General features: G+C 36.4%; 1 protein-coding gene across 5 annotated transcripts in view; it reads left to right on the forward strand.

The window, feature by feature from the left end:
• Positions 1-24,388, forward strand: part of NAV3 (neuron navigator 3) — a 584,734-nt gene that overhangs the window by 433,432 nt on the left and 126,914 nt on the right. For all 5 annotated transcript variants that reach the window (XM_059936568.1, XM_059936565.1, XM_059936566.1 and 2 more), the window contains exon 12: positions 7,321-7,440. In XM_059936568.1, coding sequence (XP_059792551.1) covers positions 7,321-7,440 — 120 coding nt within the window. The remainder of the gene's footprint in view (positions 1-7,320; positions 7,441-24,388) is intronic.

A 24,388-nucleotide genomic window follows, 5' to 3' on the forward strand; every position in this document is an offset into this window, starting at 1 on the left:
AGTACGGGACACTGAAATTTAAAGAATGACTCAGAGTTCTGTCCCCTGGATGGAGCATGACTAGACGTGGTCAGCAGGCAGTGTCACTGGTCTCAGCTCAAGGGTGACTGGGGGGTTATGGGGAGGACACCCAGGATGTGTTGTACTTCCTCATTGCTCACCAGCGTATGTAGTGTACCATTGTCAACATCAGTAGGATGCAGCCCGATTTGTCAGCCTAAAGTTAAAAGATAGGAAGATATCCCAGGGGAACTTTAATTTGATGTTTTCTTTAAGAAAAAAGGGCATAGAAAAGTCTGTGCTACAATTCATGAAAAAAATTGAATCACAAAGTTAACTGTCTGTTCCCAATTTTTTAAAGTATGTTTTAGTGATTAAAGGGACAAAAAAGGCTCAAAAGACAAAGCAGTGAATGAAGATGTTTAATCTTGGATTTTTTTCTCATTCAAGAAGGAATGTCATGAAGTAAATGGGAAAGGAGTTTCATTTTTTTCATGTACTTCAGGTAGAACTCAGAAAATAAGTTAATCGGCATTCTGAGAATTCGAGATTTCTTGAAGCATGGAAAGGCTTATCTCTTTCTTCTCTTCTAAAAATTACTTTAAACACTTGGGGATGTGAATCTGCCAGTAATTAGGAATTAGTCAGAGGAAGGCCTCTTACTTATAATGAATCTCTTCGAAAAATTCTCCATGTGTAAAGCAAAAAACAGAACACCCTGGAAAACTGGGGGAAAAGTTACATATTTTAATTGGGTGGAAATTGAAGTTATCTGCAGGTGTCACAGTGATAAATAGTTGGGCCAAGTATATAACCTAAAATCCTGCTTTAAATGGCCCAAACGCAAAGTAATTTAATTCTGGAGAATGACATTTTTTAAAAGGGAGGTGGATACTTTAATGCTGCTTTAATCCCCTGATCCTCCCACAATTCTCCTTTAGGAAACTTTGTGATGACTGAAGCATGCAAGGCATTGGGAAGGGCAGGGTTACTTGAGTTGGGTTAAAAGGATGTACATGGGAAACCACATATTCCTAATCACAATGCTTCTATTCATTTCATTTTCAAGATATGAGAGTTATTTTTAGTGAATGTATAAAGTCTAATGGAAAAAATAGCCAGTAATGTTAGTCAATGCTTATATAGCACTTATTATGTGCTAGGTAATGCTCTATGCATTTTACATATACTAACTCATTTATATCTCACCATAACTGTAAGAGATAAGCATATCATTACTATGTCCATTTTACAGATGAAACAACTGAGGCATAGATAGGTTAAGTAACTTTAGGTAGAACTCAGAAAGTTAGTTCATTGGTATTCTGAGAATTCAAACTTTCTTGATGCATGCAGTGCTGGACTTGAACTTAAAAGCAGTCTGGCTCCAGTCTCCACTCTTAACCATCTTGACATACTGACCCTGTGAAGTTGTCTACATGTCTACTTGTCCACATTTCTCTCCTAGGAGTTGATTTTTTACAAACGAACATAACAGAGCTTCACAACAATCATTCATTGTTAGTATAGTTTTCTTAGCTGGCACCTTGGATCAAGGGGACAATCCTTAATATTATCTGTGTTCATGATCTGTGTTCTAGATGCTGAACTAGAGTTCCTTGGAGGTTAAAAAAACACACACACATTTTAGATGCCCTGTGTTTTCATGTCATAACAAATAGCTAATTGTTATATACAGTTTCTGATATAAGATATTGAATGTAAAAACGGAATTCTAGGAAGATATGGTAGGGGCATATGTGAATCTTTCCAAATACCCACAAAAATAGACAAAGCAACTAGATAGCAAAACCATGGGAAAAAACCGTGATCGTTGTTGAAAAAAGAAGATGACAAGGTATCACCTCAAACCCCAAGTATAAGCAATGAAGGACAGTCAAGAGCCAAAGGAGAAAGGAGCAGAATGACATCAGCATCTATGTACGAAGAAACAGAAGGTAGTAGTGGGGCGTCTGATAACACTGAGAACAGAAGAACCACAAAATAGCCAAGAGAAACTGACTAGAAAACACACAGGGCCTATCTGAAGATAGCAACTGAAGCTGGGAAGGTTTTGACCACTTGACCAGCCAGGGACAGTAAGGGCTGAAGGTCATATCTGAAGGGAGTGGAGCAATCTTGTTGAAGATTGAATTCATTAAACTCCAGCCACAGCTCCCTTCCAGGACAGGACGCCACACTGAGGGAAAACTTCCGGGAGTAGAAGCAAATTGAACAGGATGTAGCAATAGAAGTGAAGGTAGAGAAGGTCCAGATAAAAGTGGGAGATGGGAACAGAGTCCAAAAATCTCAAAAAAGCTAATTATCACATTCTAAAACACTACACAAAAATAACAGAAGCATTTACTGTGTGAAGTTAGAAGGGTATCTAGATCAAGTTTCTTCTTATTCTGAAGAATTAATTTCACATAAAAATAAGTAAGAGAAAAATGTCAGGATAAAACCCCACATAAGCCACAAACATATACAAGACATACAACTAATAAAGGGTTACTATCAATGGGGAAAGAAAAAAACAAAACCAAACATAGAATCCAATAGAAAAATGAGCAAAAGTCATAAACAGACATTTCACAGACAAAACATAAATGGCCTATAACAAAGTAAAAATATGATCAACCTGCTTGGTAATCTGGAACTTGTGAATTAAAGCCAACATGAGAATTCTTATTCATAGACAAGTAGGAGTTTATTCTGAAAATATTTTGAAAACTCTTTGGCATTGACTAGTAGGGTTTGAATATGTGTGTGTATCCCTTTTGACCCAATGATTCCTTTCCTAGATATAGACCTTTGACAAGCTCTTGCCTGTGAGCGTAAAGAAATGTGCATATACAGTTGTTCACGGCAGAGTTGTTTGTAACAGCAAAAAATCTAAAAATAGCTCAAATGTCTGTAATAGTCAAACGGATAAATAAACTAGTGTGCTTGTAAAACAAAGCTGTATAACACTAACATTAAAAATACAGTAATACACATCAAGATAGTTGATTTGCAAAAATATAATTTTGAGTGAAGGAAATAAGTCACAAAAGAATATATACAATGTGATTCAATTTATGTGAAGTTCACATGCATGAGATGCTGAACAGTGTATTTTTAGGAATATATGCCCATGTGGCTAAACCATAAAGAAAAGTAAAGGAATGCTTAACACAAAATCTAGGGCAATAGATATCTCTAGAAAGGAAGTTTAGAAATGTAGGACTGGAAAAAGCCTATACGGTCACTGAAGAAACTGGAAATGTTCTGTTTCTGAAGCCAGGTTATGGGTACATGAAAACTGATATTATTTTTTAATTATTATTTAATGTGTACTGTTACATTTTATACTGTTGCAAAAATATGATGTATTTAAATATGAAGCTTTTTTTAAAAAAAGCATGGAGTTGCTGTGGAGGTAGAGTTGTATGTATTTATGTTGATTGAGAAAATGGGATTGAATAGCATACAGAAAGAAGATTTTTATAGTTTCTTCCTGTTTCAGTGAATTCCAGACATAATTAGAACCTAGTGATGTTGATTCACAGGTCTGAACAGACTGCATCCTGTAGTAGTTGAGGGTGGTGAGTGACAAGAAGAAAGTCATTTATCTAGATTGTTAACTAGGTGGATGGTGTGTTTCCCTATGACTATATTAGCATATACAAAAGGAGCATGAGCTTTAGTGGTAAAGGCAATATATGGTCTGTTTATGCTATATTTGAGGTGGTTATGGGAAATCCACGTATCTGTGTACAGGAAGCAGTTTAATATCTCATTCTAGTGCAGGGTGGAACACTATGGCCTGGAAATATTAATATGGAAAACACACACCTAAAGAAAATGTGCCAAAGTATGCAAAGTTTTTGTACAACAGAAGGAAGACGAGAGATGGCAGTGGAAGGGAGGAAGAGTTAGAAATGCTTTGGGAGACTATTGCATTTTTTATGTGAATCATCTTATAGCTTATAGAATTTGAACATGGCTAAAATTATCCTAAGACTTTCATAGTTTGAGAGATTTTACTTTTTGTCAGTAACCTTCACAAATTTCCTATGCAACTTTTTGTTTGTACCAATCATCCTGTGACTGTGACCTCTTAAGCTCATCTTAGCTTATGGTTTAGAAGTTTAGATATAACATTATTAGGAAATCTTTTTTTAAAATTTTACATTATTCTTTCAAACCGATCCCTAACATTTATATTTCCTGGATTGTAGCAAATTTTTCTAGAGGAACTATGAAACGCACATTCTTTTAGATTTTTAAATCCTTCAGAAAAACTGAAAAGAAGGAAGAATGTTCAAGAAAAAAATTTAAATGAGAAATTTGCTTTACTCGTGTGATGCCCATATATAATTTTTCAAATAAAAAACTCACGGTTCTGTTATGAGAATGCCCTACCAACATTCCAATGCGACAGTGTCTGTAAACAGAGGAAATATGACTATTTTTGGTTCAATTAATACCTGTTGTAAACCTATTTGATATTACCTGGAAAATCCCAGGGTCAAAGGAAAATGAGTATCCTTTGAAACGCTTCCTGAAAAAAGTTGATTTTTTTTCTTAATTCATTGAAATTTTAAAGTTTTTTTTTCTTTGGAAAATTAGTTTTCAAAGCATTTAAACTTTGTCTATAGAACTTACCCTTCTGTAAGCATTGAATAATTGAAAGGTTATGTTTCTAATAGAAGTCATCTTCCATCTTATTTCTTGTTTACATGCATCGCCATTACGGCTAAAGTGCTGCGATCTGCTGTCATGGTTTCTTCCTGCAGTACGGAGGCCTTTTAAATTCAGCTGAACAAATGTTTAATATATTTGTTGATACCAAACTATATACAAAACACTTTACTAAACACTTTTAGAGATACACCAATGAATAAGACAGACCAATAAGATGTAAAACTTAACATGTATACATTGTTTTAACTTCCTCCTGAGGTTAAGTTTAGGATCAAGCATGTTGATAGTTTTTTAAAAAAAGGAGTATCTCACTTATCTGGAGAGAAAATTTCTATCATCCCCAAACTTTTAAAACACAGCTTCAGGGCTTCCCTAGTGGCACAGTGGTTAAGAATCCGCCTGCCAATGCAGGGGACACGGGTTCGAGCCCTGGTCCAGAAAGATCCCACATGCCGCGGAGCAACTAAGCCCGTGTGCCACAACTACTGAGCCTGCGCTCTAGAGCCCACGAACCACAACTACTGAAGCCCGCGTGCCTAGAGCCCATGCTCCGCAACAAGAGAAGCCACCGCAATGAGAAGCCTGCACACCACAACAAATAGCAGCTCCCGCTCACAGCAACTAGAGAAAGCCCGTGCACAGCAATGATGACCCAACACAGCCAAAAATAAAATAAATAAAATAGAAAAATTTAAAAAAAAAATTTCAAAAGGAGAGTGAATGAGAAAAATATTTTTCACTAAACACTTTTACTTTATCAGGAATTTCATATACTCCACCTTAAGAAAAGAAGCAATAAAAATATTTAGAATTGGTTGAGAACTATGTGGAAAATATCAATAAGATAAGAAATTGGAAGTAAGAGTAAACAATAAAACACTGACAGCATCAATATGGCAGCTGACAAATTAAAAAGTATGAAGGACAAATATCCTTTAATCTTTGTCTCATTTAGTATCACTATATGTCATACAGGAAATTGATGCTCATAATCATGAATTAGTTATCAAGAAAAGTTGTCATATCTAGTATTCCCTGTTTAAAAGAGTATGTCAGTCTTCAGCACATTTTGGAACCAAAGTACTCTTTTTATTGTTTTAATTTTGGTGGCATTAAATTCTTTGGTTTTCAGGAAAATTAACCATGTAGAGTACCTTACGAGGATAATACAGCATAACTTTTTGTTTTGTGTATAAAATTCATATATTTCCTTTTAAACATATGTTGGGAGAGACTTTGTGAATAACAAGTCGCTATTATTTATAGAGTTCTCATATTAAAAGCTTTATGTATTTCTCCTTTAATTACCATAATATCTATCTTCAGTAAATTTTATTCTTCCCATTTTGAGGCAGAAATTGAGGCACAGTTTAAGAAATTTGTTTAAGGTCCTGCAACTAATAAGGACAGAATTTACTAATCATGTAAGCAATTAGCCAACTTCATAATCGTAGTTTTAACTATTTGGTCGATCTTTAATATGGTCATGATTACATTTTTTGTTCCAAATAGTGAAATCAACTCGAATTTGTTTAAGCAAATTGGGGATCTTATTATAAGGAAGCAAGGATATCTCCTAGAACCCCAGGAGAAGTTGTGAAGCTGAAACCACACGGCCAAGTGTGCTTTTTGTGCACCTGTGTCATTCTTTCTACTTTGCTGATCAGCTTTCTCTATGCCTCTTTGCATCTGGTGAAGATAAATACCCAAAGCTCCTGGGTTTTCATTATCATAAACTCTTTCCACATAGAAAGACTGATGAGCTATCTGTTAATCCCATTTCTCAAGAAAGAAACATTTGATTAGCCCCACATGGGGTAGGAGATTAACACCTGTTCTAATCCCCCATTGCCAAGGAAGGATTATCTAATAGTAACATGACTATGGGAGTCTCCCAGCCCTGTGTGAAGATGGTGGTCCTGTGATAGCAAGGAAGTAGTTCTCAGAGACAGGAAACAGGCAGGCAGTGTGGTCCTTCAGTTCAGACAGCAGTCCATGGTGGTTAAGATCATGGTTTCTGAAGCTGACTTTCTAGATTTATTCTCAATTCTGCTGGGACTGGTTGAGTGACCTTGTGTAAGTCCTTAACCATTTCGTGCTTACTTATTTTCTTTATCACTAATGTGGGGATAATAATGTTATCACATGTAAACTATAAAGAATGGTTCCTGACAACATCTTAAGCATTTAATACATCTTAGTAATTATTTTATGATAGTGGTCAATTGCTGTATATATTTTATTTATCAAATAAATTAATCTAATTTTAAGATTACTCCTGTGACCTTCAATGCTTCAAAGATAGTGTTTACAAAATGAAATAATCATGCTCTTATTTTGCTAAGAGTTACATTATCTCTAAGTCTGTTCAAAATATTGATAACAAAGGGGAGAAAAAGGAAGGTCTTATAATAGGCTAGTTACTTGTTGCAGTAAGGAAGATTAATTTCCTAATAAACTTGAAAAGATTTTCTAATACTTCCTGGTGAGTAGACTATTCATATAGAAAAAACTATAATAGAGCATATTTGCATAATTATTAAAAATTTTGCACACCATTTGTTTATTAAGTTAAATTATACAGCTGAGGTCAATTAATTTTCTGTTGATTAATTAGGCATTTATTTTCAGGTACATGACAGATGGAGGGCTCAACCTGTATACTAGGAGTCTGAACCGAATACCAGACACAGCGACTTCCAGGGATGTCATCCAGAGAGGGGTTCATGATGTGACAGTGGATGCAGACAGGTAATGTCATCGGTATATTTGATGGTGAGGAATGCATAAAGCAATTCTATAAATGAGATCCTAGGAGTTTTACAGGATTAAACCAAAGGACTTTTTATTTTGATATAATAATTATTTTGGAACATTTTGAAAACTAAGGTGCTTTTGCTTACAAGACTTTTAGCTCTGTACACTAAAAGAAATTGCATTGCTGTTGAGAACATTTAACAAATTTCAGGTTACATGGTGGCAAATTTTAATATCTGCAAAAGCAAAATTATAAACATAGACTTCTGTTCCTTACTTGAAAAGAACCCTGGCTGATAAATTCCTTTCAATTCAGATGCTCTCAGATCTACCTGGGGGCTAATGACATAAAGATTAAAACATAATTCTAATTATCAGGTAAAATAAGCTTGATGCTTTTCTTGAGGGGTTTCTTGAAAGCATACAACTCTTGCTTTAAGCTAATCTCTTTCATATTTCAAATTGCTTACAGGTTTGTGTGTTTCATATACTTGTTATTATTTTGCTGGGAATTGTTTTGCCAATTTTATCAGAATCACTGCTGTTTGACAATATTGTCTTTGTGAAATAATGCTGTAAGACATATTTCTGACCTGATTTTGCCCCCTCTTCACTCAGAATTTTTAATTTCTTAAGCAGGAAGGGATTGCCTATTTCCAGAGCTACTGTAGTTCTTTAATTCAGCATTTATGAAGGGGACGAAAGGGCAAGACCTAATGTATCCACATTCTGAAATAAGAACTGTGTACAATTCATAGTGCATTTTAATATTGCCAACTTCAAAGGCTAGACAGTGAATTCTCATATTCGTCGTCAATTCCTCCTTACTCAAATGCTGTTGATGTTTTAACTGCTGTTGGCCAGCTCTCATCCTGTATATACGCTAGTCTCCTAGGCTGTACACAAGGTGTCTGTGTGAAGCATGTGGTTACAAAAGGCTTATGAAAAATTTTGCTCACTCCACCCCCCACCTGAACTATTCTTCAACTGTTTTCCCTCACTGACTCTCACTAACTTCAAACACGATGGACTTCTGCTTTCACATTGATACTTCCTCTGCCTAGAATGCCCTTTTCTACATTCCTTACATTATTGCCTCCATCATATTTCTGTTTCAGCTTAATGTTACCTTCTTAGCGAAGTGTTTCCAGAGTAGCTAAGGTACATTTCATTTCCCGTCACTTTCTTTCCCATTATCTTATATTGTTTTCTTCAACGTACACATCACTCCTAATTATTTGTTTACATGTTTGTTTTGTATCTCCCCCATTACAGTGTAAGCTCAGGAATGCAAAATTTTCATCATATTTATGATACTTTGAGCTTTTAACAAATGCTTGTGGAGTGAATGAACAAAGGAATGAATATAGGCTATATATTCATATAGGCTAGCGATAGCATCCAGTTGGCTAAAGAGACAAATAAGACTGGGAAAAGAGACAAGATACTGCAAGGATATTATGTAAGAGAGGGAATGAGTTATGTGGGAAAATAGGAAGGAGTGATTAGAGGGAAAGAAATCCAAAGTGTGGGCCACATTTTGAAACTAATGACCAACTCATTGTTAGCTGACAGTGGAAAACATTAAAGGAGAGGAAAAAATCTGTTGGTCTTTGGGAAATGAGATTTATGATAGCAAAAGCTAGGAATCAATACAAAGGTGACTTATTTTGGAGGCATTTGGGATAACCAGCTCTCCAGCCTCCAGACTGGAGCCTGGCTGAGGAACCTCAGACCAACGGAAAAACCCAGGTATTCAACTAATAAATTGCGACCAGCAAAAGCCACAGTTCTTAAAGTGTGGTACTTGAATCAGCAGCATCAGCATCACTTGGGAACTTGTTAGAGATGCAAATTATCAGCTCCATCTAAGACTCGCTGAACCTGGGGTCCAGCATTCGGAGCTTTAACCAGGTGATTCACATATACACCAAAACTCATGAAACACTATCTTAAAATGAACAAATAGATGCCAGGACTATGAAAATGTAAACATTTAACATAAACATGTAAACATAAAAAATAATATTTGGAAATTTTTACTTCATTAGCTGTGCTTCATCAAGTGAAAGAGACTATCAAAATAACAATGGCATTAATCTTTAAATTAGATCAAATAATGATGTGTTGCACCTGAAATAAATTGTCTCAGATTCAGATTTTGAGAATTATGTAGAAGGTTTTTGAAAGAATTGTGTAATTTGAGGAATACAAAAACGCTTTGATCACTTTTATATATTAAACAGCAATAGGGTTATAGTGAAAATCCTACTATAGGAGTTTTAGGATTTTCTCTTTTATTATAGCTAAATCTCAAGCTCTTTTAAAATAGTATATTCAGAAAGTGATTCAAGATGTTATTGTTTTAAAATGCATAATCTTAGATATTAAAGTTGTGAAAGTCCTGTTAATCTATAAAGGATAACGTTTCATAAAATTTTCTTAATTCTGATATCCATTCCAAATAGAATTGACAAGAATGGCTGAAGGTACTGAGAAGTCCTGCAGTTTAAAATAAAACCTGCTTAACTTTAATTCATTGCTCCTTAAGTTGTTTTCATCGATTCCCCCACCTTTTTCTCTATAATGATAATTTGTTCCTATAATATTTTAAGAAATGCTCATTTAGCCTAATGCTCTCATTTAGTGGATATAAAAGAGTGAGGAATTAGGTCTTTTACTCCTGTACTTCTAGTTTCCCAGATACCTCAGTCAAGGTTTTTAAAAAAAAAAAATAATAATATAAAACGTATTAGTGATTGGTTCATTTTAGCAAATTGGTAAATAATAGGGCTTACAATAGTTCACTGATAAGAAAGCTTAAATGCAAAAAAAATCAGCAGTGTTTTCATATTTCTTAGATATTCTTTCTAAAAGGTATATCAGGAAAAAATGCACTTTTATAATGGCAAAGTACCCAGCTGGCTAGTATGGCAATGGATTTGAATTGTTCGTGTTGCTGTAGTGAAGGTTATATGCTCCCCTTTGATCAACTTCTGGAGAAAATGTGATGGGCAATAGAGAATAGCTGAATTCCTCTTCTCAGCAGATTGAAATGGCCCCAAAGAAAAGAGGAGGGCTTCCAGCAGCCAACTGGAATAAATTCATAACAGACAGAATGTGTAGACTTTATCCATTTGGCTCTGGTTATAATCAGGTCAGTCCTAATTCACATACACTTATACAGTTTCGTTGAGCTATTTTTAAAAGGTAATTTTGAGGAGAGGGTAGGAGATGATTGTTGTTTTTACTTTCATTAATTCCTATTACTGTCCTTACACTGGCTTCTGTACTAGCATTAACAATATTTAGTTAATAAATACATAATTACTAAGTGCCTGACATCATAATAAGTGATGACATCATAATAAGTGCCTGACATCATAATAGCACGTTGGGTAAAAGTAAAACAAAATAATAAAGGTAAAAGGCCCTGAGTTTAATGGTCAGAGAGGATAATGGAAACAAAAAATAAAGTGATAATAAAATTGACCAAGTCATAATAGATTTGTATACAAAGTGCCTTAGAAGCACCAAAGGAAAATAATTATTTTGACTTGGGAGTATAAGAAAACACTTCCAAAAGCAGTAGGATTTAAATGGGGCCATAAATAAAGCTTAAGACTTTTTGACATACAGCCTGGGAGGAATCAGAAGGAATAGGGGAGTGAGAGCATAGAGGCATAGTAGAGTTTGGTTTAAGGAGTTGTTAAAGAAATCCAGAGGCCGACGGGAGTTAAAACAGTAAAAAGCAGATTTCGTTAGGAACTATTGCAGTAGGGGGAAAATGACCTCAGTACAGAGCTGGGCTTGGTTCTGAGTGCAGCAAGAACAAGTGGGGGTTTATAGCCAACAAGCAGAATGAAGGGGGTTAGGTAAGGAAGTTTACTGAAAGGAGATATGAGGGTAGAGGGAGTCTTGCTAAACCCAGTCAGCAGGATTCTTGCTGAAGTGTAGGCCAGGCTGATTAGGTACTGAGGGTGGAGGATGAGAAGGTTGACCAGATATCTAAGGTGATCAGCTGTAAAGGGTGGAGAATTCTTTCTGAATGGTCCTAGCAGGATTTGTAATAAAACTGGGCTGTGCAGGCCCAGCAAGGGGCCAAGGTCAAGGCTGAGTTGAGAAGCGACCTCAGAGGACTCTGACTAAAGTTCTGTCAAGGAGAGAGTCTCTGTCAGAGCCATTAGTAATGTGATTTTGCTAGTGTCCTGGGGATGTGGGTAGCAGCGGACAAGAGACAATGGATCCAGATGGCTGTTCTAGAGTGTTTGGATCTGTAGGTGATAAGAAGCTATTTTACTTATTTTAATTAGTTTTTTTTTTAAAGTGAGAACACGTTATAATCATTATATTTTAAAAAGAACTCTCGCACAGCGAATATTGAAGAGAATGATGCAAACCTAGGTAGACTGCCTTAGGAAGTGACTGTACAAGTTCAGGTGAAGGAAGATCAGCACTGAACTGAAGAACAAAAGCGGGGCATCATTTCGAGAGGAACTTGGGTTTGGTCCGTATGTAGTACTCTGCTCGGACTGCCATAACAAAGTACCACAGACTGGGTGGCTTAAACAACAGACATTTGTATTCTCACAGTTCTGGAGGCTACAAGTCCATGACTACAGTGCTGGAAAATTCATTTTCCTATGAGGACATTTTTCTGGCTTGCAGACCTTCTCACTGTGTCCTCACATGGCCTTTTCTCTGTGCTCTCTTTCAGTGAAAGACAGAGATCTTTAGTGCCTGTTTCTCTTCTGATAAAGACCCCAGTTGTATTGGACTAGCCTCCTCCCACCATTATGACCTTATTTAACCTTAATTACCTCCATAAAGGCACAATCTCCAATATAGACACATTGGAGATTAGGACTGCACCATATGAATTTGGTGGTGATGGGGGATGAAGGGACGGGCATAATTCAGTCCATAAAACTGTGTAACTCCCAGGTGGTTTTATCCTTGGAGTTATAGGTTCAGTCTTTCTGTAAGTGCTGGATTAAAGTAGTGAATATATGTATTATGCATATCATAAGCCCAAACCCTACGGGGATCAGGAACGTCACATGAAATGAGTGAAGCAGAAGAGACATGGTAAACATGACCAGTCCAAGTGGGCATCTACCCTCAACTGTAGAGGTCGCTGCCTGTGGAAATGCACAAATGTAGAAAGGAGGGCTGAGGATTGCAAACCGTTTGATTTTTTAAATTTAATTTTTATTTTATATTGGGGTATAGTTGATTTACAATGTTGTGTTAGTTTCAGTTGTACAGCTAAGTGATTCAGTTATACATATATCCATTCTTTTTCAGATTCTTTTCCCATATAGACTATTACAGAATATTGAGTAGAGTTCCCTGTGCTATAGAGTAGGTCCTTGTTGATTATCTATTTTATGTATAGTGGTGTGTATATGTGAATCCCAAACTCCTCATTTATCCCTCCCCAACCCCCCACATTTCCCCTTTGGTAACCGTAAAGTGCAGTCAAGAGTCTAGACTTTTTTGAGAACTCTCCCAATTTTTACGTATTGGTAACTATCTTAGCACATCTGTGAGATCAGTAGATAAAGATACACATTCTTTTCAATGTCAGGTAATCTAGGAAATCACAGAGAAGCTTATATAAAGCAAGAAACCATGAACGTTCTCACATATGGTCATGTAAACTTCCTAGGTCCATTAAATTTTCCCAAAGAGATACGCTGGTGGTGATACCTGCTGTACAGAATGAGAATGCTGCCACTCGTGAGAAGCCTGCCCGGCAGGTGCAAGGATTGTGGCAAAACTATCTGAGCACGTTTCTAAGTTTTTAATACAAGATAGGACCAATCTAAGGTCTGTATCCCAGCCATAAAATCACTCTGGAGGCTGTGAGGCCTGTTACGGCAGCAACTATAGTTGATTTTGTTTAAAACACTCTGAAGATCAACACTGAGCAGGCTAAAAGCTCATTTGGATCGGTGATGTAGAGAGAGAAAACAAACCTTGAGAATGAACCCCTGACATTTAAAAAGGGAATAAGGGAAGAGCAGCCATTGAAGAAGGCAGAGAAATCAGCTCCAACACAAAGGGGAGGACAAATAGGGTTAACTGGTACTTTTAAAATGGAGAGAAGAGGGAATAGGCACCAATGTCAAATTCCATGGAGAGGTTAAGTTAGGTGAAGAGAGTTTATGCCAAAAAATAAAGTAAAATAATACGAAGTTTAACATTTGAGAGGTAAAGTTTCCTGGATGATTTAAGCAAGCTGTAAGTCATCGCCTGAGTTACTAGAGTAGAATGGTCATAGAAGTCAAAGTTCGGTTATGCAGATGATTTATCCAGGTGGCCATTAACTCATGATGAAAGAATGAGTCTCAAAAGAGAGGAAGACAAAGCTCCAGGTACCAGTCTTTATTGAAAACCGACAAATTCCCCAAATTGTAATAATAGATTTCACCAGGTCTATTCTGGATTCTGTAATAGACATTACATTGTTATCTAAAGTATATTCTTAAATATAGTGATTGCTCATTTCAATTATAAATGAATCAATTTAACTATTCATATTTTTACTGATTTTTTGCATGTTTAGTCATGACTTTTTGAAAATATAAAAGTATAATATATCCTAGAAATTATTTTTGTTTTGTATTAAATGACAGATTGATTTCATTTATGATACTATAATCGAGAAACTAAAATCACAGCTGATGAACGAGTTTACAAAAGGCATTAAGGATTATCATGATATTACATGTCTCTAGATTATCAGTCATTATAACTTACTATATATAGTTCCAAGCATCTAGTCATAATGAATCCCCTACTGGAAGAGGAAATCTTTTCTCTTAGGTTTAGTGGTTGGTGGCCTGCGAATTACTCTGACAGAAGAACAAGAGACAAATTTTTATACACATATGTATGCAGGAGATCACAGAAAGATGTGATTTAAGGAGATGGTTAGAAATTGGGACATCTTCATAGGGAGAAGGGGGCAGGGAGAAGGACACTTTTGGGAAAACAAATGACTTTTAGGAAAGATAAATGGGGCCATAGAAGAAGAGATGGGAGATATGATAGTTTTGTGACAATGTCTATTTAGGCAATTTCTTATTTGGTGCCATTTGTCTCTGGTGATAGGAGCCAATCCTGTCTGGTGTGAAACTCCCAGGGAGGAGATTTATGACAGTTGAATTCTTTTGGGAGGCACTTTCAGGCAGACAAGGGGAGTTTAGGAAGAAAGAAAAAGCTCTTTGCAGTGGTATATTTTGTATCCCTTCACCCTCAATCTACAGTTTTCATCAATGTGTAGAAAATTGTACTGCCTCTACAAAAAGGCTCATGGAAAATTCTCATAAAATCAGGTGGGGAGTCATTTCTAAGGGTAGGAGGCCTTTGGTATTTTCACGACTTCTCCAAACAAGAGAAGCGAAGGCAACTGAGATTTCTCCTAAGCCACCAAGCAGATATCTCCAGAGTCTGGATTCATGATGCTTGTCACTAGTTTATGTACATTCTAATAATTCCTTCTATTCTGTGTTGATTTATTCCTGCATAATCACAGAATCAGTATATTCCCATATCTGAAGTATTTCCTTCATTAGCTTACTGGCTTTCCATAGTAATTAAAAGCAAACACAAAAAAGCTTAATAGGCTGAGATTAAAATAGATAAAGTAAATATAATTATTTCATTTTATAATTAAATGGCCTGCCATTTTGGCCCTCCTTTCTTTAAGTAGGGAGAGACCAATGCAAAACACTGGAGAAGTAGAAAAAGTTTTATTTGCCCCCCTCAACTTTCCTTGGGTACCTTGCTCATCTTTGCAGGCTTATGCACTGGTGCTAAACTTCTCTCCTGTGTCCTGATTCTCAGCATTGCCTGACCTCATTGTGAATAATCTTACAAACTTCCAATACTTTTAAGTAATACCCCTCATAGAATTAATTCACGCTGTACACATGTGAACACATTGTGTACACATGTACATAATGTGTGCACATGTATTGAGACCCTGCTCTCTGCCAAGTTCTGTGCTCAATCCTGGGGGACCCTGTACTCAAAGGTCTTACATTAGAAGGGCTTTTTAGGCTTGATTAGGTCTTACATTAGAAGGGCTTTTTAGCCTCACCTTGATTATTTAAAATATCCCTATTATAAGCCATTGAGATTCAAAGGATACTTAGTCAGTACAACTAGCCCAAGTTGTAGATATTTTTGATTGGGATACCTTTTAGTATCTTTTAAAACATACATACAGGTGGCTGTAAGTTTTACCACCCTTTGTAAGACTGCCCCTGATATTAAACTTGGCCATGGCTAAACTTTACCAGTACAGAATACATCTCCCAATAGCGGAGATGGTCCCCAGTACTCTTATTTATGGAGTAGTTTTACCTTATCTCTTTCCAAAACAATTTGCTAATGAATCTTATGAAAGTGGTGATGATGATCTTGAGGACAAGGAGGAGTCATGGCTGTTACAGTAAAAATATCCAGAGTTTCTATCTGTACTGAGGATCTAGTAGTGCAACCAACATACCGTACTAGTTAAGTACATTATTATATTTTATCTTCACAGCAGCCCTGTGAAGTGGACTTTATTACTGCTGTTTTATAAGTGAGGGAGACAGTCCTTTGATCAAGTAACTTGCCTATAGACACTTTGTTAATAAATGGTAATGGTTGGATTTGAATCCAGTTCCTGTACTCTTACTGTTATTCATAAAATTATTAATATGGATAAGGGCTTTATCATGCCCGGATAACATACTCTGATTTTTAAAATTATTTCAGTTGTCCCTTTCTGGCTAAACATACCTGTAAAATATGAATAGATCTTTCTTATTCAGCTTCGTAAATGTTGGTAATTTCCTTCAGCATGTGATCATTTTCTATTCCTACTGCAGATTGTCAATAAATGTAAAAACACAATTGACAGAACAATATTTTCACATGCATTAGAGCTTCTAAAAGGCTGGCTAGTTTGTTAATCAGTAACACAATTTAGCAGTGTTTTGTTCTTTTATACATGTAAATCTATCCTAATCTTGAAATCTAATGTCTGTTGAAATATCTAACAGGCTCAAGGAAATAATAGAAAAATGGAAAGGGGAGAAATATGATTCATCTTATATACAGAAAAATACTAATAAAAGTATACTTATATGAAGGGAAAAACAATGTGGACCTTTTATATTACATGATTTTTTTGTCTTACAAAGAGCAATAAATGGGAGCGGTTTTTGTCAATGAACTTAATTGTTAAATTTGATTTAAGAGTTGCATCTATACATGAAACAGTTTTTTTCCCCCTTCAAAAGCTACGGATGAATTCTTTTTTTATAGGCTAACTAATGGGGTGAGACATTCAACTTAGGATCATTCAACTGAGGGCTTCCGGCTGGCAGCTGATAAATTCTGCACCTTCCTCATTCCAGCTGTTTGAGTGGGTGGCATGGACATATTTATTAGAGTCATATGTGCTCTGTTTATATTCTTTTTTCTTGCTTGACTTAATTTGTGTTTGAAACGGTTAAAGTTATCTGCAGTGAGCTGTATTTTTTCTTTTTTTAAGCATCAACAGAGCTTCCATATGTTTTTTTAGATAAGTTGCAAATGAAAGTGTTTTCATTACAAATGAGTGCTTATTCTCTGAATTAGTTATTTTGTTATTATAAAGCTTTTCTGTGATTATTGAGGAAAGTTCACAGAATAAGTAAAAGTATAAAGAAGAATCTAAAAATAATTCATAATCCTCCCATCTCCAGAACAACCAAGAATATTGCTTTGATGTATTTCCTCCCAGGCTTGCTCATCCGCTCTGTTTGCACAGTTTGGGTTATACCATCTATACAATAGATTATCCTGCTTTCTTTACCTACTTATGTAATGAACACTACCCCATAATACTAAACATTTTTTTAAAATATGACTTTTAATGATTGCGTGCTCTAATATCACATGAGATAAATTTTATCTAAGGAGTTTGTGTAATCAACCACAAAATTTTTAAGACATACATCAAATTTCAGATTTTATTGGCAAGGCCATTAGGAGAAACTTATCTGATTGTCTGTCTATATGTATTTTTTCTTAAAAGGTAAACACCTCACATATGCACATGTGCATATTTGTATATATGTGTGTGTATGTATATACACAGGTGCATTTGGAATTTAATTTTATTTCTCCAAGTAAATCTCATTCCTTAAGATTAAGTTTTGTAATTTACTTGTACTTTAGATTTTTGAAATTTCAAGTGTATATTTAGGGCTTTGTAAACTCTTAGAATTCATGAGTTTGATATAATTTTAAAATACTTTGTCAGCCAGTTTTTCTTACAAAATAGGTGGTAAACAATATTGACTGAAACTGTGTTGCTTCTTCTTCAAACCTAAGCAAATATCCAAAGGGCTTTATTTCTTAACAGAACAAAACCCTATCATTTGTTTCTCTAACAATATAATCTATTCTGATCCCAGACAGTTTGTACAAGGCACATCCACTTGATAACCCAAATATTTACTAGATAAAAATAAAAATAATTATAATAATAGTGTATTTATTGAGTGTCTCATTAGTGCCAGACATATTTCTTTTTTTCATCTTTGAAGATGTTAATATACTTCTTTCAGTCACTAATAGAACAAGAAGGCACCCCCCGCCCAAAAAAAAATCAATAAAGATATAGAAGATTTGACCCATACAATAAGAAAGTTGACCTTATGTACATGTATAGGACACCAGAACCAAGAATAGTAGAATTCATTCTTTTCAAGTACACATTGGATATTTACAAAAAGATGTGTTGGGCCATGAAGTAAGTCCCCACAAATTTCAAAGAACTGAAATACTATAGAGTATGTTCTCTGACCACAGTGCTTTAAGCTAGAAATCATTAACAAAAATGATAGACAATCTCTGTATGTTTGAAAATTAGAAAATGTACTTCTTAATAACATTTGGGTAAAAGAAGAAATCACAATGGAAATAGAAAATATTTTGTTCTGAACGATAAGGAGAACACTACATATTAGAATTTGTGGGATATAGCTTAAAATCATGTTTAGAGGGAAATTTATAGCCTTAAATACTTATATTTATAAAATAAACAAGAAAGGCTGAAAATCAATGAGCTAAGCTTACAAGAAGTTAGGAATTCTCCAGTTCAAGGAGTTAGGAAAAGAAAAGCAAATTAAAACCAAAGAAATAAGAAAATATACATAAAAGCAGAAACCAATGAAATAGTTTTTAATACTTCACATGCATTAACTAATTTAATCCTCATAACAACCTTCTGTATTTGGAACTGTAATTGTCATCTTTTTGCAAATGAAGCATCCATAGCACAAAGAGATTAATCATTTGCTTCAGTTCACACCATTAGTAAATAGCAGAGCTGGATTTAAACCCAGGTGAAGCAAAACAAGTGGATTATAAAAACAACATTCATAAGTATCCTTTTTTTAATTTTTAAATCTTTTCCAGCTTTAGTTTTGACTAAGTAATTTGATTGTCCTCTGTCCTTCTTGTCTAAGCCGGTTTGATTGGCTGTTGGCTAGAACAGGTTGATCATAGTAAAAACCAATAGAAATTCTGCTCAAATTCCACTTAACTACTACATTTTGAGAATATGTTGGTGTAGTTGATTTTTAAGATTCAGATATCATACCAGCTCTGCTGCTGCTGAAACTCTCCAAATATTTTAGTGAAAAGATTTTTAAAACACATAAAGCCACAATGGTCAGAGTACAGTTGGCCCTCTGAATCCACAGGTTCCCCATCTGGGACCATTTTAGGTAACAGAGTTGAGCATCCTTGGATTTTAGGAGGGTGGGTGGGGGCTCCTGGAACCAATCCCCCTGCGGATACCAAGGGACAACTATACAGAAGGCAGCAATAGCAGGAAAGCTGGGAAAACGGCAAGACAGAGGGAGAATGGTGATTGATTTAACAGCCCCGTGAAAGCACGGAGCGTGCCAAGGGTGAAGGCAAGAAGCAATGCAATTTACACCATGGGAACCCCAAAAGGCTTGGGAATTTTAGGATTAATTACCTTGGGATTTAGGGATGAGTATGAGGTAAAAATAGGAGGAACTGGGTTAAAAGGTTTTTAAGAAGCAGTCAGATCCCCAGATCCCCAACCCAACCGTGAATAACTGGGCACCTGCCCCTTTTCTATCTTAGCAAAAGACTGGAGATTATTTTCTGGGGAGGAGAAAAGAAATAGAATTTGTGTGGGACACAGAGTACAGTTGAGGACTGACCACAGGGTAATTAAATGAAGTTTTCATAATAAACATGGAGATTCCCAGCTTTTCCTCCAGTTTAGACCCTAAGTCTAAATTTAGGCAACCAGGTATGAGTCCATCTAATGAGGACCATCATTTACCTTCTACTTTCCCCATGTACCTGCCATGTGCTTACTCGTTACAAATTTTTTTTTTTTTTTCTAAATTTATTTATTTATTTATTTTTGGCTGTGTTGGGTCTTCGTTTCTGTGCGAGGGCTTTCTCCAGTTCCGGCGAGCGGGGGCCACTCTTCATCGCGGTGCACGGGTCTCTCACTGTCGCGGCCTCTCTTGTTGCGTAGCACAGGCTCCAGATGCGCAGGCTCAGTAGTTGTGGCTCACGGGCTTAGTTGCTCCGCGGCATGTGGGATCTTCCCAGACCAGGGCTCGAACCCATGTCCCCTGCATTGGCAGGCAGATTCTTAACCACTGCGCCACCAGGGAAGCCCACAAATTCTTAAATCACTATAGGCAGTATACATTTGGAAAAAAATATGGTATTGTGATCTAGAATTTAGCATAATTAGTTATTAAAAAGGGTTTTGAAGTTTGGATTCCTGGCTTCAGATCGCAGCTAAACAATGGCTGTTTGTGTGACTTTGGAAAGTTACATAGCTCTCTTAGCCTCATTTTTATACTTACAAAAATGAATGATCTATTAGTAATAACTAGTTACACTCTTAGGCCTCTTTTAATTGTAAATGACAGACAGTCATATTAAAACTGAATTAAGAAAAAAAGCATGCTCTGTTCCAATAACTGAGAGGTCCCTAAGTATCTCAGAGTTTGAATGCAGCTGCATGTAACAGTATCTGGTTCCCTTTATCTGAGTCCTATATAATTCAAGGTTCAAGTTCAGTGCAGAAGCAAGCTTCTGCGACATTCCTAAGACTCAATAAAATTGGACAGGTTATGGTATGCACATTCTTGAACTAGTCACCATGGCCAAAGAAGCATTTTCACTGCCTAAGTCCTTACTTGTATCTTAACTTGCTTAATCTATACAATTACCATTGCACCCTTTTTTTGACTCCTTCCCTTCTTCTGTTCTAAAGCTGGGCTTCCTGGCTTCTTGCCCACAGCTTTACCTCATATGTGACCTTGCCTGACCTCACAGTTTATGCTTTGGAAATATTGAATTATTTATTGCTTCCCCCCCCACACACACATATACACATATCGACATACTAAAATCAGCTGTTCCATGTCTTTGCTTAGGCCTGGAATTCCATACTCAACCCTTCTGTCTTCCTTCATAATGCTTACTCATTCGCTGAGAGTTACTTCAGGTGTTGTTTTCTCTGTGAGCTTTCCTCAAAACCTTAACGGCCTCCGTGTTCCTTTTCTGTGTACCGGGTGTACTTCGATCTTAAAATTCATCGTATTATTTTGAAGACTCTCGTTATGTGTCTGTCTCTCCCACAAGCCTATGATATATCCAAAGACAGGGACCGTGTCCTATTCATCCTCTTACCCCTAGTTTCAAATACAGTTGTTGTCAATATACATCTGTTGTCCTGAAACCCCATTTGATCTTGTGCATTTTTGTATTATACAATACTCTCCACATGATATCAAAAATATTTTTTCCATATCTTATCCAACGTTGTATTTTCAGCATCTAACACAGAGCATGATACACTGTTAGTGCTCAATTAATGTTTACTTAAATGAATGAGTGAATAAATGAAATGCTTTATTTTGTGGAGAGCTTGTTTTAAAAATATAGGTTAGAAAAAGAAGCATGTAAATAAGAACGTTAACATTGAAGGCATTATGGAAGAGTTTATTATGTGTGAATGTCTTTGAAAATCATTATCATCCAGAATATTGCTATTTGCTTCTTTTTGTAAATTGAGATATAACTGACATATAACATTGTGTAAGTTTAAGGTGTGAAATGTGTGGATTTGATTCTAGCTGGTGATCACTTAAAAATATTTTGGTCAAGACACTCAAACCAGAAATTTGGTCCACAGTCATAATTTGGTGATTCCTGTTCTAGACCATTCTTAGGCCTGACATTTATTCTCTGTATTAGTTTGCTAGGGCTGCTGTGACAAACTCCCACAAATTGGGCACCTTAAACAATAGAAATGTAATGTCACGGTTCTGGAGGCTAGAAGTAGGAAATGCAGGTGTCTGCAAGTTTGACTTGTTCTGAGACCTGTGAGGGAAGGACCTGTTCTAGTCCTCTCTCCTGGCCTTGTAGATGGCTGTCTTCTCTTCATGTCTTCACATTGTCTTGCTCTGTGTGTGTGTATCCAAATTTCCCCTTTTTATAAAGACATCAGTCATATTGGATTAGTGCCCGCCCTCATCACCTCACTTTAACTTAATTACTTCTGTAAAGACCCTATCTCCAAGAAGGTCCCATTCTGAACATGCTGGGGGAATAGGACTCTACCATGTGAATTTTGGCCGGGTGAGGAGAGTGGCATACAGTTCAACCATAACATTCTCATTCTCTTTGTACTACATCCAACTTGGTTGCCACCAGGAGGTAGAGTAACAAGTATGAGAGTTGTATCTTACTTTTTCTGTCCTTCTAAATGTCAAGCCATAGCTTCTCTCTCAGTAACACTGCACGGTAATAATAGACAAATAGAACTGAACCAAGAAACTGGAAAGATGACCCTGTAAGATTTGCCATTTCAATCCTACAAAACACCCAGAAGAAAATATGGCATCGTATCAGTCATCTGAATATTTAACCACTTTAGAAAATAGGCAGCAATATGTAGAAAAATCAAATTATAAGGAAAATTATTGTCACCGTATTTCTAACAAATATTCTGCTGGTTAAGATCCTTAACTCTGTGATTCCCTAAAAATATCAAGAATAAGACTCACACAAATCACACCCTCCTGTGTTCAAGCAGCAGACAGAATTGACTCTAAAATAAAACTGTCATTTGAAATCCCCAGCTGTGAATGTGCCTTGTTGTTAGGAAGTGTCGTACCTTTTGTAACTAGAGCTGTCACAGCATGCAGAGCCGAGATGCCATTGAGTCATACAGCTGGGGCAAGGATAGGTTAGCACAGGAATTCTAAAGAGGTGTTTTAAAAAATTTTAAATGAAAAGACCATGTGAGGTTCTTCGATATAAAAGCTTAGATTTGTAGCTTATATACCTGAAACTGTCTTTGGAAAAATTGGTCCATAGTCATCAATTTTGAAAGAAATGTGCTTTAAAATAGAGCATCGTATTCTATCTCTTTGAAGTCTTATTAGGCTGCCATTGATCCATGTATTATTTTCATGACTGATGACATTTTTATCAGCAAAAGGAAGCAGTATATTTTGGTATTTGTTGTTTGATATTCAGCATTTGATACCTGCTCCATCATCCCAAACCTACTTTAATAGGACAGTTGTAATCTTATATAGTGCCAAGCACAATTCTTTTTCTTTCTCATCACAGAAGTGTTAATTTTTAAAAACTCTCCCATCTTTAAAAATATGAAAACAAAGATGAGACCTCTTTAATTAGCTAGAGAATGACTAGATACCCTGGTGCACTGATCATACCTCTAGAATAGAAGCATCTTCGAAGAGAACGCTGGAGAAGTGATTAGGCCTGTCTAGCAAATGGAGTTTCCGTCACTCCGTGCAAGGTAAGTGATGGTTACTCCCTTCCCTGCGTATGGCAGTAGAGAAATGGAAGGGGACTTACATTGTTTAACTACAGGCCAGATGCTGTGCCAAGTGTCCTATATTCATAAACAAAGTAATGTATTCTGCATTTTGCAAATGAGGCAACCGAAGCATGGAGAATCAACACATTTACCATGCCAAATGCGTTTTGTTTATATTTTAATACCTTATGAACATGATCCTGCCCTCTCCCACACACACACATTCTGCTGACAGCAGAATCTCAAACTATATCCACATACCTGGGCTTTCTTGACTGCTATTTCAGACTAGAATAGTTTAGGGATTGGATATAGTTAAGAGTTTTCTAGCTTACAAGTATCCCTTCCATAGTAGGTACTCATGTGGTGTAGGTTGAGGTATAACAGTACAAAGAACCAATGGGAAGAGGAAAAGGAAAGTATCACATCCCCTTAGCAAGCAGGCAGCAGAAGTAGAGCTGGCCTCCTTCTCCTGTTTTCTAAAGACAACTTAATTTTTGTAAAATTAAGTTGTCTGTGTGATATATGGAATGAGCCTTAAATTAACTTTAAATGTTTTCTATCTTGAAACATGCTTTTAGAATAAATTTTCATCTGAGTAAATGTTCTCTTTGGATTAAAGGCTTAATCACCACACTTTGAAGAGATACTTTTCTTTTTTTTTTTTTTTTTTTAAAATATCTGACCTTTCTGGATTCTTTATTTATTTTATTTTATTTTTGGCTGTGTTGGGTCTTCGGTTCATGCGAGGGCTTTCTCCAGTTGAGGCAAGTGGGGGCCACTCTTCATCGCGGTGCGGGGACCGCTCTTCATCGCGGTGCGCGGGCCTTTCACTATCGCGGCCCCTCCCGTCGCGGGGCACAGGCTCCAGACGCGCAGGCTCAGCAGTTGTGGCTCACGGGCCCAGCTGCTCCGTGGCATGTGGGATCTTCCCAGACCAGGGCTCGAACCCGTGTCCCCTGCATTGGCAGGCAGATTCTCAACCACTGCGCCACCAGGGAAGCCCCGAGATACTTTTCTTAACCTTCTGAT

This window comes from Balaenoptera ricei, chromosome 10, assembly GCF_028023285.1.
Source record: "Balaenoptera ricei isolate mBalRic1 chromosome 10, mBalRic1.hap2, whole genome shotgun sequence".
NCBI classification, from domain to species: Eukaryota; Metazoa; Chordata; class Mammalia; order Artiodactyla; family Balaenopteridae; genus Balaenoptera; species Balaenoptera ricei.